At 43.8% G+C, this 13,946-nt stretch overlaps 2 protein-coding genes across 2 annotated transcripts in view; both read left to right on the forward strand.

Moving 5' to 3' along the window:
• Nucleotides 1–809: 809 nt before the first annotated feature.
• LOC108683316 lies at nucleotides 810–10,534 on the forward strand. Its single transcript, XM_018172621.2, has 7 exons — nucleotides 810–945; nucleotides 2,035–2,284; nucleotides 2,580–2,772; nucleotides 3,032–3,176; nucleotides 8,773–8,897; nucleotides 9,779–10,000; nucleotides 10,347–10,534. The coding sequence occupies exons 1-7, from the start codon at nucleotides 810–812 to the stop codon at nucleotides 10,401–10,403; spliced, it is 1,128 nt and encodes a 375-aa protein (XP_018028110.2). The 3' UTR covers nucleotides 10,404–10,534.
• Nucleotides 10,535–11,666: 1,132 nt separating this feature from the next.
• The window catches only part of LOC108683317, an 11,564-nt gene continuing 9,284 nt past the window's right edge, over nucleotides 11,667–13,946 (forward strand). The window contains exon 1 of the mRNA XM_018172622.2: nucleotides 11,667–11,831. The gene's annotated coding sequence lies outside the window, so the exon portion shown is untranslated. The remainder of the gene's footprint in view (nucleotides 11,832–13,946) is intronic.

Here is a 13,946-nt window from a genome sequence, read left to right on the forward strand (position 1 = left end):
CCCCAGCTTCCTAACAAAATTTGGAGTCGCCCCAGCTTCCTAACAAAATTTAGAGTCACCCCAGCTTCCTAACAAAATTTAGAGTCGCCCCAGCTTCCTAACAAAATTTAGAGTCGCCCCAGCTTCCTAACAAAATTTAGAGTCGCCCCTGCTTTCTAACAAAATTTAGAGTCGCCCCAGCTTCCTAACAAAATTTAGAGTCGCCCCAGCTTCCTAACAAAATTTAGAGTCACCCCAGCTTCCTAACAAAATTTAGAGTCGCCCCAGCTTTCTAACAAAATTTAGAGTCGCCCCAGCTTCCTAACAAAATTTAGAGTCGCCCCAGCTTCTGGTAATCCAAATCAGAAGCTGCCGCGTCTGTAAATTTTTCTGGGAACGCATTCATTGATGGGACATTCATCGTAAAACTAGAACTGACTAATGCATTACAATATAAAAATTAGAACGTACAAGCGCGTTTAGCGCGTACATTTCCCGTATTTTGTGGGTTATTTATTTAAAAGTTATCGCACGTACGCAGCAAATACATAACCGAGCCACTTTATTCAGAATTATAATTGTACTAATCAATATACGGGACGTACAGACGCTGGTTAAAAAGAAATGGCAGGAAATTACTGAGACTAGCAGCCACAGTACAGAGCAGTCATCTAGCAGTGACGTACAGTGCTTAAACATCACCCATCACTCACACTAACATCACCCATCACTGCCACACTAACATCACCATCACTGCCACACTAACATCACCCATCATTCGAACTAACATCACCCATCACTGTCACCGCCCCCGCAGGGTGTGCCGCCACATGGTCGCCGCAGCGCCGTTCAGCGCCGCGTGCGTCGCTGGTGACGCCGCCCGGCGGTGCGGCGCAGCCTTCGCCTACCGCGCCTCCTGCGCCGCGGCCTTCCCGCACATCCTGAACGCGGCGCTGCCTGAATGTGGTGAGTCGTGGCCAGCACATTGAATGAGGCGGTGCATCGTGTGCCCGGTGTCAGTGAGTTCTGAACGTGGTGTGTCGGTGAGTGTAGGACGTGGTGTATACGTGGTGTGTCGGTGAGTGTAGGACGTGGTGTGTCCGTGGTGCGTCGGTGAGTGTAGGACGTGGTGCTGTCTCTTATACACATCTAGATGTGTATAAGAGACAGGTTGGGTGTTGACGCGACGTGATTTCTGCCCAGTGCTCTGAATGTCAAAGTGAAGAAATTCATCGAAGCGCGGGTTAACGGCGGGTGTAACTATGACTCTCTTAAGGTAGCCAAATGCCTCGTCATCTAATTAGTGACGCGCATGAATGGATTAATGAGATTCCCTCTGTCCCTATCTACATTCTGGTNGACGTGGTGTGTCGGCGAGTGTTGGACGTGGTGTGTCGGTGAGTGTTGGACGTGGTGTGTCGGTGAGTGTCGGACGTGGTGTGTCGGTGAGTTCTGGACGTGGTGTTTCGGTGAGTTCTGGACGTGGTGTGTCGGTGAGTTCTGGACGTGGTGTGTCGGTGAGTGTTGGACGTGGTGTGTCCGTGAGTGTTGGACGTGGTGTGTCGGTGAGTGTTGGACGTGGTGTGTCCGTGAGTGTTGATATGATTCAATGTTTGCAGGGAAATTCTCATGTCAATCGATCATAATTGGGGCTGAAACCAGACTTCCGACAGCTTTATTACGACATTAGTGCTTCCGGCAGCGTTGCCTCCCATCGCTCGATTTATCCAAACTCGAGGCCCTGCCCACGAAACGGTTTTTGCCAATGCATTGCCCGGTTAAATAAATTAAAAAAAGTCGTTCATTCTTTTTTATTCGCTTGCTTCTGGAGTTGAGGAACAGCATTGTGAGTCATGACCAGCCAGGCCATGAAAAGACACTTCATGTTCAATCATGCTCCAACTTTAGGCGGGAATTTATTGTGATTTGTTTTCAATATGATCGGGCCGGAAGAGTTCTATTTTTTGCATGTAAAAATTTAAGATGAAGTTCTTGTCAATTCATAAATGAGTTGATGCCGATTAATCAACGAGTTTCTTCCAATGGATAATCAAGAGGCCAAGTCTGACCAACGTACACAATCAGGCGTCACCTTGGAACAGCCAGTTGTCCATCCATCATTCAACGAAAGCGGTGCCGGAGAAGTCCATTCGTCTCCTGATGGACAGGAGAACAAGTGCTCCGATGTACCAAAACAAGTCTATGGTACCCAAGCCTCCCCATTTGAAGTGGTGGTACTTGGGGACAGCAGCTGTACTTTCAGCCTGGACCCTCTGCTTGAGTACCTCATGGAGGAGTCAGAGAAGTGAGTCGAGCCTCTCGGTTTTCAGTATTCAGGACACAAATCAGATAAGATGTCTAACATCTGGTTGATTAAATTAAATAAAGTCATGGTACGATAATTCACATTATTATTTAAATATCAATATCTGGAAGTTTAGCAATGATGTGCAGTTGTACTAGTTTACTGATGACATAGCTTCTCATGATATCTTAGATAGCTATTGAATAGCTTTTCTCGCTCATTGAAGGTGGTTTTGATGCCTCTTCTTAACAAGTCGACTATAGTTTCGCCACGAGCTTCTGGGGGCCTGTTGCAGGCCTGTGAAGATCACATCAGTAGTGCTGGGTGACGGTTCGCTTGCGACGGTGGTGGAGATGTCATCAGCTGTGAGCAGCTGGCGCATGTCCGCGCTTGATTCCATTCAGGTGGCGCTATCTACAGTCTTCTCCAACGACGCCCTCAAGGTTCTCGTGGTGGTCGACTGCAACCTACCGGGATGTCAACGGCAGGTCAGAGTGATGTGAATCTTGTCAAGATATCGGCGGAAAGTCAGAGCGGTAGTAAGTCGGAGGAGTATTGGCGACTGGTTAAGAGGATGAGAATGTGTTAGTGTTAGAGCCTCCACCCATGTTATAGAATATAGAGTGAGAGAGCAGTACCCTGCCTATATATTACTTGAGCAGCATATAAGGGTGTGTTGAGTAACCTGCCAAGATATCGCTTGAGTCGCATGATAGTGAAAGTAAACTGGTTTGGTTCCATTTTAAGAACTCGTATTGGAGTGGCGAGGAGCAGCAGGCGTTGCTCAAAAGCCTCTTGCAGCAGGGGCTGCAGCTTCACGTTTTCACCCACGACGACTTTGTGGTCACACAACCAGACGAAGTGCCAGCACGTGAACGGCGCAAAATACTCGGTATGTCATGTACTATTAGCTCTCGGCTCGGTCTTAGGGACATAATTAAGTAGCATAGATAGTGAATTAATCGGCACAGTTTGGATATCTAGGTTAATCAACGCTAGGTTGCCCTCATCTGATTAGTTTGCGCCTGATTTAACAGGACGCTCCTATTTATCTAAGGACTTTTTATCCAGTTGCTGTACCAGCATTTGGATTAATCACCAATTATTCTAACACGGTTTAGGTTGGCCCAAAACTCGATGGATGACACATTTTTGGAATAAATAATTGATTTAGATTTTTAAAATAATTTCAGGGATATTCATCCTTATTGATTAACACGAAGCAATAAAGCCAATAAAGCGTAGGCAATTCTGAAATAATTGCATATTATAATATTGAACATAGGTTTTTGTAGAAGTTGAGAAGGGTCTAGGCGACGTTAGCAATTAAAGACAGGATACGGCTTGACCACAAGACTGGGGTAACAAACCGTGGGAGCGACTTTGTTTATATTTTGTATCAGCCGAGGCCGTTGTGAGGGGAGGGCAGACCATTAAGAAACTCGAAACTGCTATGTAGCTCAGGGCCCATACTTTCAAAACTCGCTAAGTGAACTCAAAACTGTAGCTCAGGGCCCATACTTTCAAAACTCGCTAAGTGAACTCAAAACTGTAGCTCAGCAGAGCGTGGCGTTCTCGGTAGGCTCAAGTGTGCACGATGCCTACATATACAGTATAAGGACCCTAGAATTCTTGCCAAAGGCTAATCTCCTGACGTAACGGTCACGCAAGTACGGTCTGCAGCTGGCTGTGCGGACGAAGGTGATGGTCCCGGCCGTTGGCCAAAAACAACGACCACGAGTAATTTTCAGTCATTCATTAAAATACGACTCCGGTATGAGAGCGATAAAAATCTTTCTATAAAAACAGCTATGACTCCATCATAATTCCGTTCGGCATTAAATCAACGGTCAGTCCGACTGTGAGACATTCTTTGCGGTGACACTACCCGCCGTGACAGAGCGAATGCGAAAAGCGACTGCGGCTACGCCTAAAACCGCATTATTGGTATTTGGAACCGCACGGCCGCGTGCATTCCTTACGTCCTCATGTCAAGTTTATGACTTCCTGGTCCATGGCCGCGCTGATGTGCCGCCCTCGTCGTCTTCCGCCCACAAGCCTGAATAAAGCGTGGATATTCTGACTTTAGTTTATATTCTAATATTAAACATAACTTACGAGGTAAAGTTGCGAAGAAGGCCCGAGCGATATTGAGCAATTACAGGCAGGATGCGATTTCACCGCAAAGTTGGGTAAAAAAAAGTTTGTTTATAGTTCGGAGTGGCCGAAGGTATAAAAAGGGCCGACTCTTGAGGAACTCGATACTGTCGCGACGTCCTTGGCAAGCTTGTGTATGCGCGACTTCTGCCTATCCAAGGATCCTAAAATTCGCGCCAAAAGGTTGTTCTACTGACCGTCACGCCAGTACGGTCTGCAGCCATCTCCGCAGACGCAGGTGACGGCCCCGGCAGTCGGCCGGCGGGGTCAGAAAGTACACCCGTGCGGATCTTCGAGACGTTCATACCAATACGACTCCTATATAAAAATGTTCGAAGATGACGAGTAACGGCCGTAATTTCGCTTAATTGTACGGTCATCATTGATTGCCACGGTTGTGACTTAGCCGTAAGATAGCACTAGAGACAACAAGGCCTTCAACGATATTATTTTAGGAGGGCAATTTGCACATTCAAGATCGAGCACTGCGCAAGAATTATATCATCCGTAAACTTCAATTTACTAGTTTAATATTAAATGTACCAGTATTTCATAGCAACCCTCTCTATGAACGACTTTTGCCGTAACCTGTTTCCACGAGAACTTATAAACGCGAAAACTCCGAGTAAAGGCTACGACGCTACGGTCGCAACCTGACTGAATTAAAGCATTTGCCGATCAATAATTGAATTATAACAATAAAACCAATCTTCAATCTATAAATTTCTATAACTTAATCAGCCGTCGATAGGCCGGTCGCCCTGCCACCTAGGCCTGGAGGTAACATTAAAAATTAGTATCGTGGGTCTGCTTTCATTTCTGCCAGTTGATGCAAAAGGTAGTGAGCCATAACCGGACGATCAGTGGTAGTGCTCAAAAACATATCCAGTTGTCTCTTGAATATCTCAAGGGTGCACTCCTCCCAGTTTAATCTACTTCGGCAAGGCCTTGAACAGCTTCGAGCCCAGTAAGGAAAGAGATCCCTCCCGAAGTATATGAACTCTGGCCGCAGCTCGATTACTAAATGGAGGTATCCTGCACACTGCAGTCTCCCCCTCCTTTCGTTGTGAAATGTCACTATCGTGGAGGTCTTTTTTTACAAAATTTGGAGCCGGTCTGTTTGTCATATTTCACTTCTAAAGTATAATAGATATATTTCCCTCTTCTCTCCAGCGAGTACGGTCCCAGATGCTTTAACCTGTCCCAGTAGTCGAGGTTTTTCATCCGTTCATCCAGGACGTGAATGTCCGTTGAACTGTTTCCAATTGCCGCACCGCACTCGCCTTTGGTGACGTCCAAAGCTGGCAGCAGTACTATCTAGAATGGGGAGCGCGATACCTCGATAAGTACTATCATTGGAGCCGTTTCTCTTGTTCGAAATGTTCGCCGGATTCGTCCCATCTATTGTCAGTAGTATCCCTCGTCACCTTCCGTGACGTCATTGTAGTAAGTCTCTATATAAGCTCTTCAAGTTTACCACCAGTCAGTCATAGACCAACACCTCATAGCTGCAGTCCATCGCAGCCTAATTACCTACCTTAAACGCATCCACCACGTCTATCTTATCCGGCACCCTCTTGTCCTACTCGCGATCGTGTCGTTAACTCCACCTTCTCAACTATTGTAATAATACCTCATCCTGTAATCCATGTAAGAGAAGACAGTTCACTCTGGCTCCCGAACACAGCCGGACAATTGATGCCCAAACAGGCGGCAAAGACATCAGGTGACAGGTGCCTTCCTGATCATTATTTTCCATGTGTACAGAATGACATACCTCTCTCGTCTCCACTGATGTGAGTAGAGGCCCAGGCGCTCCAACCTCCCCCAGTAGTTTAACTCTTCCATCCCACTGCTAATGGAAGTGAAGGTTCACTGGACTCCTTCCAGTTGCCGCACTGAGCCGAGTTTTACAGGGGTCCTGAGTTGGCAGTACTATTCAAGGAGAGGTATGACAAAGGCTCTAAAGACTGTGATCATCGGTTCAGCCTCTCATCTCATCTCTTATTCATCAACAGTCCTTGATCGTGGACGAGGCGCTTCTCTCCGATTTCCGGGCCGTCGTGTGCCAGATAGCGGTGCTCCATACCAGCTCTACCGCTGCCTCTGTATCTATAAGAACCTGCTGCCAAATTGGGCGTAAAATAATCCGATTTGGACGACCTGGCGATGATTAGCCCACCTAGCCACACGGTTCATGTAGTGAGCTGACAAATATGTAGCTCCACACCTAATGATTTATGTCTGCAATTCCAAATCATATTTATTCGATATGTCCACAAAAATCAATCGGAAAAAATAGAATCATTTAGACTTCTAATCACGTAGATTATAAGTGTCAGATTCTCTTAGATTTAGAATCACGTCGGAAAAATTAGTCAACTACACGCAGCGATTGGCTTACATATTTTTTCGATAGTAACTTTGTGTAGCATTCGTGCTAGACCTATTTGCCTAATAATACCAATTTTAAGTAAATTTTACCTCAATTATCAACTTTAATAGCTAAACGGTCGTTTGATGTTGCTATCTTGCCACAAAGTGAAGACCCAACCAAACGCAGACAGTTGAGTGTGGTAGAGTTATCTGCCGCACCAGGTAATTCAGCGTTCAATTCCAGAGAATGGAGGAGCCGTACTTACTAGTTTTGTGCAGATTCAAATGCATGGCTTTATTGACACTAGTACTACGTGAAGAGGAAATAACGATAACTGCTCTTCGTAGGATCAGATAATCTAGGATCGGGTAAAATGGTATCACCCACTGAAATCATGGTATCAGTGACACCAATTATATTGCAGTGTTAGACCACCAAGTTGAAAATAATGTCTAACCTAATAGTAGGTTGCAATATAAGTTAGTACAAATACCAGCAGTATAACTGATTTATTCAGATATTTGGATGTAACAAAGATACTACGATCAAAGTTCAGCTCACGCAATGCAGGAGATAATATGCTCCTGCAGAGGAAGAAAAGTAACGTTGGAAGATAGCATCCCTCCTGTCATAATCTTAGTATATACTTCAGCTCACGCAATGCAGGAGATAATATGCTCAGACGAAAGGAAAGTAACGTTGGAAGACGGCATCACTCTGGGGATAATCTTAGTATATGCTTCATTGAACTTGCACTCCGATGGTCCCGTCGAAGCAGGCTAACATAGGCTGCGGGAACAGAGCTTCCACTGTTTCAGGGACCCTGAAGTGGCGTCTGAATAGAGATTTAGACCATAAAGGTTTCGCTGTTCTCAGAGAAGTGCTTCGGTTGCTGTGTTCTAAAAAGAAGCAAGACGTTGAATTGTCGAAGAGACATGAGATTGCAGATTGCCGAGGCTGACATACTAAGGCCCCTTTCACACGGGGCAGTAAATACCGCCAGCGTCCGACGGTATTTACCGCCAAACCTTAGCGGACATAAGAAATGTGCACTGCTGTTCACACACGACGGCTTTTAACGCGACGTAGAATTTAACGCCTGACGACCGCGTGTGTCCTGCAAAAACTGCGGCGGTAGATTTGCCGCGACAGTTTAGCTTGCAATGGTATTCAATGTAATTTTTCATGGGTTTTGGGCGGTTTTTCACGCCGACGCCCCTACCTCATGTGGGACAGACAGTGGGTCGGCGAGGGTGTATGCAGCTCCAGCTACTAAAAGAGGTAAAGATAATTAAACTCATTTCTTCTTGTTAATGAATATAATGAGTAATGAATTAATTTTGTAATGACAAGTTAGTGAACGTTGCCTTCCAAACAGTGTGGCAAATTCTCCGTCTTGCGGCCTTAAATTTACTATATTGTGAATCCAGCACCGCCTTCTTTTCTTCCTTTGCTGTCTTTTATACAGCAAGTTCTTCTTTTCTTTATTCTGAGCAGCCATTAATAGACACATTCAGGACCACTTGCGAAGAACAGCACTGCAAGACATAGATTCCAGCATTAAAAACCGCCCCGTGTGAAAGATTGCGCGGCAAATACTGCCGCGGTATTTTTGACGCGCGCGGTATTTGTCGCCCTGTGTGAAAGCAGCTTTTTTTAGAGCTACACCTCCAGTAAATTTATAATCATCAGCTTCAGTTGAACTGATTTTTAAAGATATTTATCACGTATACGGCTGGAGTTAGATGGAACCAGGCAGAAGGTACGGTAACTAAGCCAAGTACAATAAAATGCGTTTTATGTTCAAGCTATCAAAACTTCGCCATCATTTCAATCCTACAGTTCTGATAATAGAAGACGAGAAACTGAGTTTGATTGTCTTCATGGAAAGTTAACAATCCATAGAGACCATTTTGACGTTTAGTTTGCTCCTCACAATTTCCTCTGCCCCCAGGTCTGAACTCCGAGGTGTTCTACTCGACGTCTCACGCACGGAAAAGAAGACTACGGGGTAACCGTGAGCAACGCCTTGCTCTCGCCCCACCCACCAACAACCTTTGCGTCCAGCTTGCTGTGCAGGTCGGATGATGTACAATGTACATAGTACATCGTTCAATTAGTCTGTGATATTTTCAGTACCATTTCAACCGGACGTCTCGCGTGAGCAATACTATGTTGGTCTAGAAAGAGAGAAGCAAGACGCTGTCGGTCGATTGGGGTTGTCTAGGGAAAAGCAAAAACGATATCAACCTCATATATCGGATGCCAGGTAGCTACAACTGTTTTTGTAGGCTTGCTTTGGGACTCGTGCTATCTCTCTTGACAACACCCTAAAAATCTAGATATGTTATTGTAAGTAGTAAGTGTTCTAGTAAATAGAAGGTAGGTTAGAAAGTATGGAATAACCTTTATACCTAGTCAATAGTTGATAATAATTGTTACACGTTTGGACCCAGATGCAGCAAATTTAGTGGTGGTTAGAAAACTTCAGGCCTAAGATTAGGTTACAAAAATTGCCGGACATCTCAGTTCATACCAGCAGGTTAGACCTCGTAATACTTTTCCCGATATTTCAGTAGTTTAGACATGAAATTGTTTGACAGTGTTAGGGCAGACAGAATAACTGAACGAAACAACTAGAATTGTGAACAATTTGGCGATCGCCTCACAAGTGTACTTTTTCGCACCTTAAGTCGTCCATCTTGCTTGTAAATTCGTTCTTGTTTTGTGAAATTTATCGATAGTATTCAACATCCGCCGTAGTTTGAGCTGTAGGTGCAAATGCACTCAATGATAGCTTGCTTTCTGTCCTTTCATCCGTTGTGGAGGGGTTTTTTCAAGCGTCCCCGTAACTTCATCCAATGATACTAACGACACAGTTCTCATCTCTTGAAGACGATTGTAGTCCATCGACTGAACTGAGTTCTCATCTCATTTGTTTGGTGCCTCTTGCCCCTCAGTCGGGTGGTTCAGTTTGGTCGCTGCGCGCATTTGAGCGCATCAAGAAGCGATCGCGCAGGGATCAGGCGCTGGCGCTGCCTGCGCTTCTCCTGCTGCGTGGCCTCAGTGCGCCGCACCTTCAGTGTCGTGTGTGTCCTTGCGAGGCCGAGGCGCCGTGTGGACAGCCCTGTGCTGACCCTTGCTTGCTCTGCCATCCGCCCCCTGCGTTGCCGCTTAACCCGGTAACTGCGACCAATGTTGCTTAATCAGCGTGTTAACTCCAAATGCATTCACGAAACCAGATTGTTTTGATACATCGAAATTTTGGGGTATTTACAATGAGATAGAAAATGCTTGTCTGACAATAAGTAGCCATTTTGAGATCATATGATTGGTGACCTTGTTGAAGAGACGTTATTTTACACGGAAATCGCCTTAATTTTTTTGCAGTCATCTTATTTGAGTTTTCGGATGAACTGTAGTAAACTTGTTCTCCGTTGCATCTGTACCACGAACAACTGCTAGTTAACATGATTCTACTTAGTAATAAACATAAATAATCGACTTTCGTTCACATTTCATTTCCAGGTTCCCACTCCTGAGCTCCCTGAAGTGGAATACGAGGACGAAGAAGACTACGATTGAGCACGGAAATCAACTGAAAAATATGAAATTCCTTCGTTCAGTTTATTACAGATCGTATAGTAACGCAACTAATTATGCCACCATGGGTTGATACGGCGTGATTGGCTGTGAACTGAAATGTAAAAGTAAACCCTGATTTCTGGATTTTATTTCAGTCATGATGGAAATGTAACGCGGCTGTATCAGACGAAGAACATGGAGGCAAGAGATGAAAGTTGCCGCCTAACTAACTGTTACTTCAGAATTGCTTTTGTGTATGCCCAAATAGGAGCATTTACACGTTATTTCATTGTCATTATTACCTAATTCAACTAATATCAGCTCTGAAGGAAGAAAAAGTCATGTATCACAAGTTCAATTTCGCTCCAATAATTTTGAATACGTTTATTTCAAATAAATTCAAATCTCAAGCACACTTTGAAGCGGCACTTTATTTAGGCAATTACCGTATTTAATTTCCGCAGTTTACTAGTAGAATATTATGACTTCGATCCTAAGCAAGTCCTCAGACTAACGCCTAACGTTATGCTTGCTAAACGTTAACTGGTGAACTAACTAAACTATATATCTGAAGACTGTAAAGAGCAAAGTAGAGACTGTGTCTAATAAGCTAACTGGTAACTACACGGTAGCTAACTTGTACAGAAACGTAGTCTGGCGGCAAGCAGTTTCCAGCGTAACAGAAGCTATAAATACAAATTGATTGTTGTGAACGTACACCATGATTGCGTGAATCATCAGAGGAAGTTGTAAATTAATTCAACGTGATTGTGCTCTAGTTCAACATCCTAAATGAAAATTAGCATTCATTCAATACTGTAGTAAAATATTACTAATATTTTCATAATTTTGTTCCATCGTTAGCACCACAAATGAAAACTATTCATTTATCAGACGAGATGGAGATTATTCCAAGTATATCATGAGCAGTACAATATCCACATCCGATTATTATTAGCCACATAGGAAAAGAAATCCTTACCTTACTGCAAGTGCAGCGAGGCTGACTTTCTTAGTTCACCGACCGGTCTTAGTTCCACGGTACAGAGGAGCTTCACACACGACGCCGTCCAGCAGATAGGACGCTACTGAAATGATCATCAATGTCTGGATTGTCTGCTATTTTCTTTGATTATCGACTTGCGATGGCATAAGTAAGCGTTTGATAATTTTCGGTAAATAAATAATAAAGTTTTTGATTCACGAAATAGTTATAATTAATGAAAAAATCATTACATTAATATCGGAAAATTTGTTAATTAATTTGTAGTTAAAAGTGAACACGAACAACAGATTAGTCGTTACAACATAAAAGAAGGAATAAACTTGTAAGCGCTACGATGGATTGCCTAACTAAGTAACTGTTCACTGACTTCACACATCGCGTGACTGCAGAACAGCTTTAAAGCCACACCCTCCCACCACGAGGTCAGTATGCGCACTAAATTAGTCTACGGGGTTTGAAAACGACTTTCGGATAATTTTCAAAGTTTTTCCTTTTAAAAAAGGGATTACTGAATTCTAGAATCTAATTTTCATACATATTCATTTAAAAAATGTGATTAATTAATTATAGAATCTAATATTGGGATTTTCTAAATCTGATATAAATTTTTCTTTAGAAATTTTTAAATTATAAGTCATTATAAATTTTTCTTTGATTGAAATCATGAGAGGAAATAGTACGAGGTATATATACGTTCTCTGCCGAGAATTTTTAAGACTGATTATTTCTCTATTGAATACTATCATATTAACTAAACACCATTTGAAGTGACAGTCGATATTCCAGTTAATGTTGCTTGTATGTTCCACTGCTGCTGCTCACGAATGTTTGCAGTGCTGGGCCAATACTTACAAAAAAAGTTAGGATCGTAAGTTCATCAGCCAATCATTGACGGCCTTTCAAGCAAAATCCACCAATCATAGACAAGAAAATAGAGAGTAAGCACTTACGTTAACTTAGCGAGTTTTGGAAGTATGGACCCTGGTAATTTCTAACATCACAGTCTGGATATCGTCCTGACGCTCTGAACTTAGCCTTGCGAACTTAGTCATAGCGCTCGGCCGGGTCATAGCGCTCCCAATAAACGTTTTGCTACCTAAATGCATTACTCTAGGCTAGTGGCAGTTTCGAAATAAATTAATATGGGTGAATTGTTCTTTTCTGATGACTCTATTGACCGATACTTGACCGAGCCGCATTTGCTACGGGCTCGCATTTGCTACGGGACGCATTTGCTACGGGCGGTACAGCCGACACTTAGTTCGCCGTTGCGGAGGTGGCTCCACCAGCGCCACGCCCATGGGTTAGTTAGTCCAGCGATGGATGCATTTGCTGAGGGAGCGCACGCTATGTTCCAGAGGGATACTGCTGCAACACTCCATCATCCCCCTGTCTCTTATACACATCTAGATGTGTATAAGAGACAGGGCCTCCNTGACCGATACTTGACCGAGCCGCATTTGCTACGGGCTCGCATTTGCTACGGGACGCATTTGCTACGGGCGGTACAGCCGACACTTAGTTCGCCGTTGCGTAGGTGCCTCCACCAGCGCCACGCCCATGGGTTAGTTAGTCCAGCGATGGATGCATTTGCTGAGGGAGCGCACGCTATGTTCCAGAGGGATACTGCTGCAACACTCCATCATCCCCTACACTTTCTCTAACATTTTCACTGGTACATTTCTCCTGTGATTTCTTCCTTGTCCATATTTCCCCTCTGATGCGAACTATTCTGATTCTCCCGTGTACTTTAATCCAACAATTTTTTGATATTTATATCTCCTTAGTTAAATTTTTTAAATATTATAAATGAATTGTAGTGTGCAGGCAGCTAAAGGGTACAATGTATTCAACTCAAGTAGATAGAATCTGTATGTTCGTAGCGGCGCAATAAATGTGTTGCCGAATATAGTATACATTGCTATATTACTAATAGTTCAACAACAGCGCCATACACATTATTAGCATAAATATTGATAGTATGATTATAAATATCTAGGCAAATTCATCAGAATCTTATGGGTGTGCAATTATATGCTATATTAACTAGAAAATTCGTGTCCTAATGAGAATTTGGGGTAAAATCTTGATCCTTCTCTTACGATAATAGTTTAAGTTGGAACAAAGTTTTGTTCGAGATTAGTCGGCCACACTCATCAACAGGCTCCTTGTGGTTCCTTGATGAGGAACACGGCTTTATTACCGCCCGTAATAAGGCTTCAATAACTTAGAATTGCCTTGAATTGCCTTAGGCAATTCAAAATAGTTGAAATTGAAGGCAATTGAATAATTGCCTTAACTTAGGACGCTTTAACTGTCAGCCAGCAGCCGTTACACGACAACTGCAGCGTCTGCAGTTTGTGGTTGCTAGTCAACCACGACCGCTCTGCAGCGTCTGCAGTTTGTGGTTGCTAGTCAACCACGTCCGCTCTGCAGCGTCTGCAGTTTGTGGTTGCTAGTCAACCACGTCCGCTCTGCAGCGTCTGCAGTTTGTGGTTGCTAGTCAACCACGTCCGCTCTGCAGCGTCTGCAGTTTG

Source organism: Hyalella azteca, unplaced genomic scaffold (genome assembly GCF_000764305.2).
Source record: "Hyalella azteca isolate HAZT.00-mixed unplaced genomic scaffold, Hazt_2.0.2 contig16743, whole genome shotgun sequence".
Taxonomy (NCBI): Eukaryota; Metazoa; Arthropoda; class Malacostraca; order Amphipoda; family Hyalellidae; genus Hyalella; species Hyalella azteca.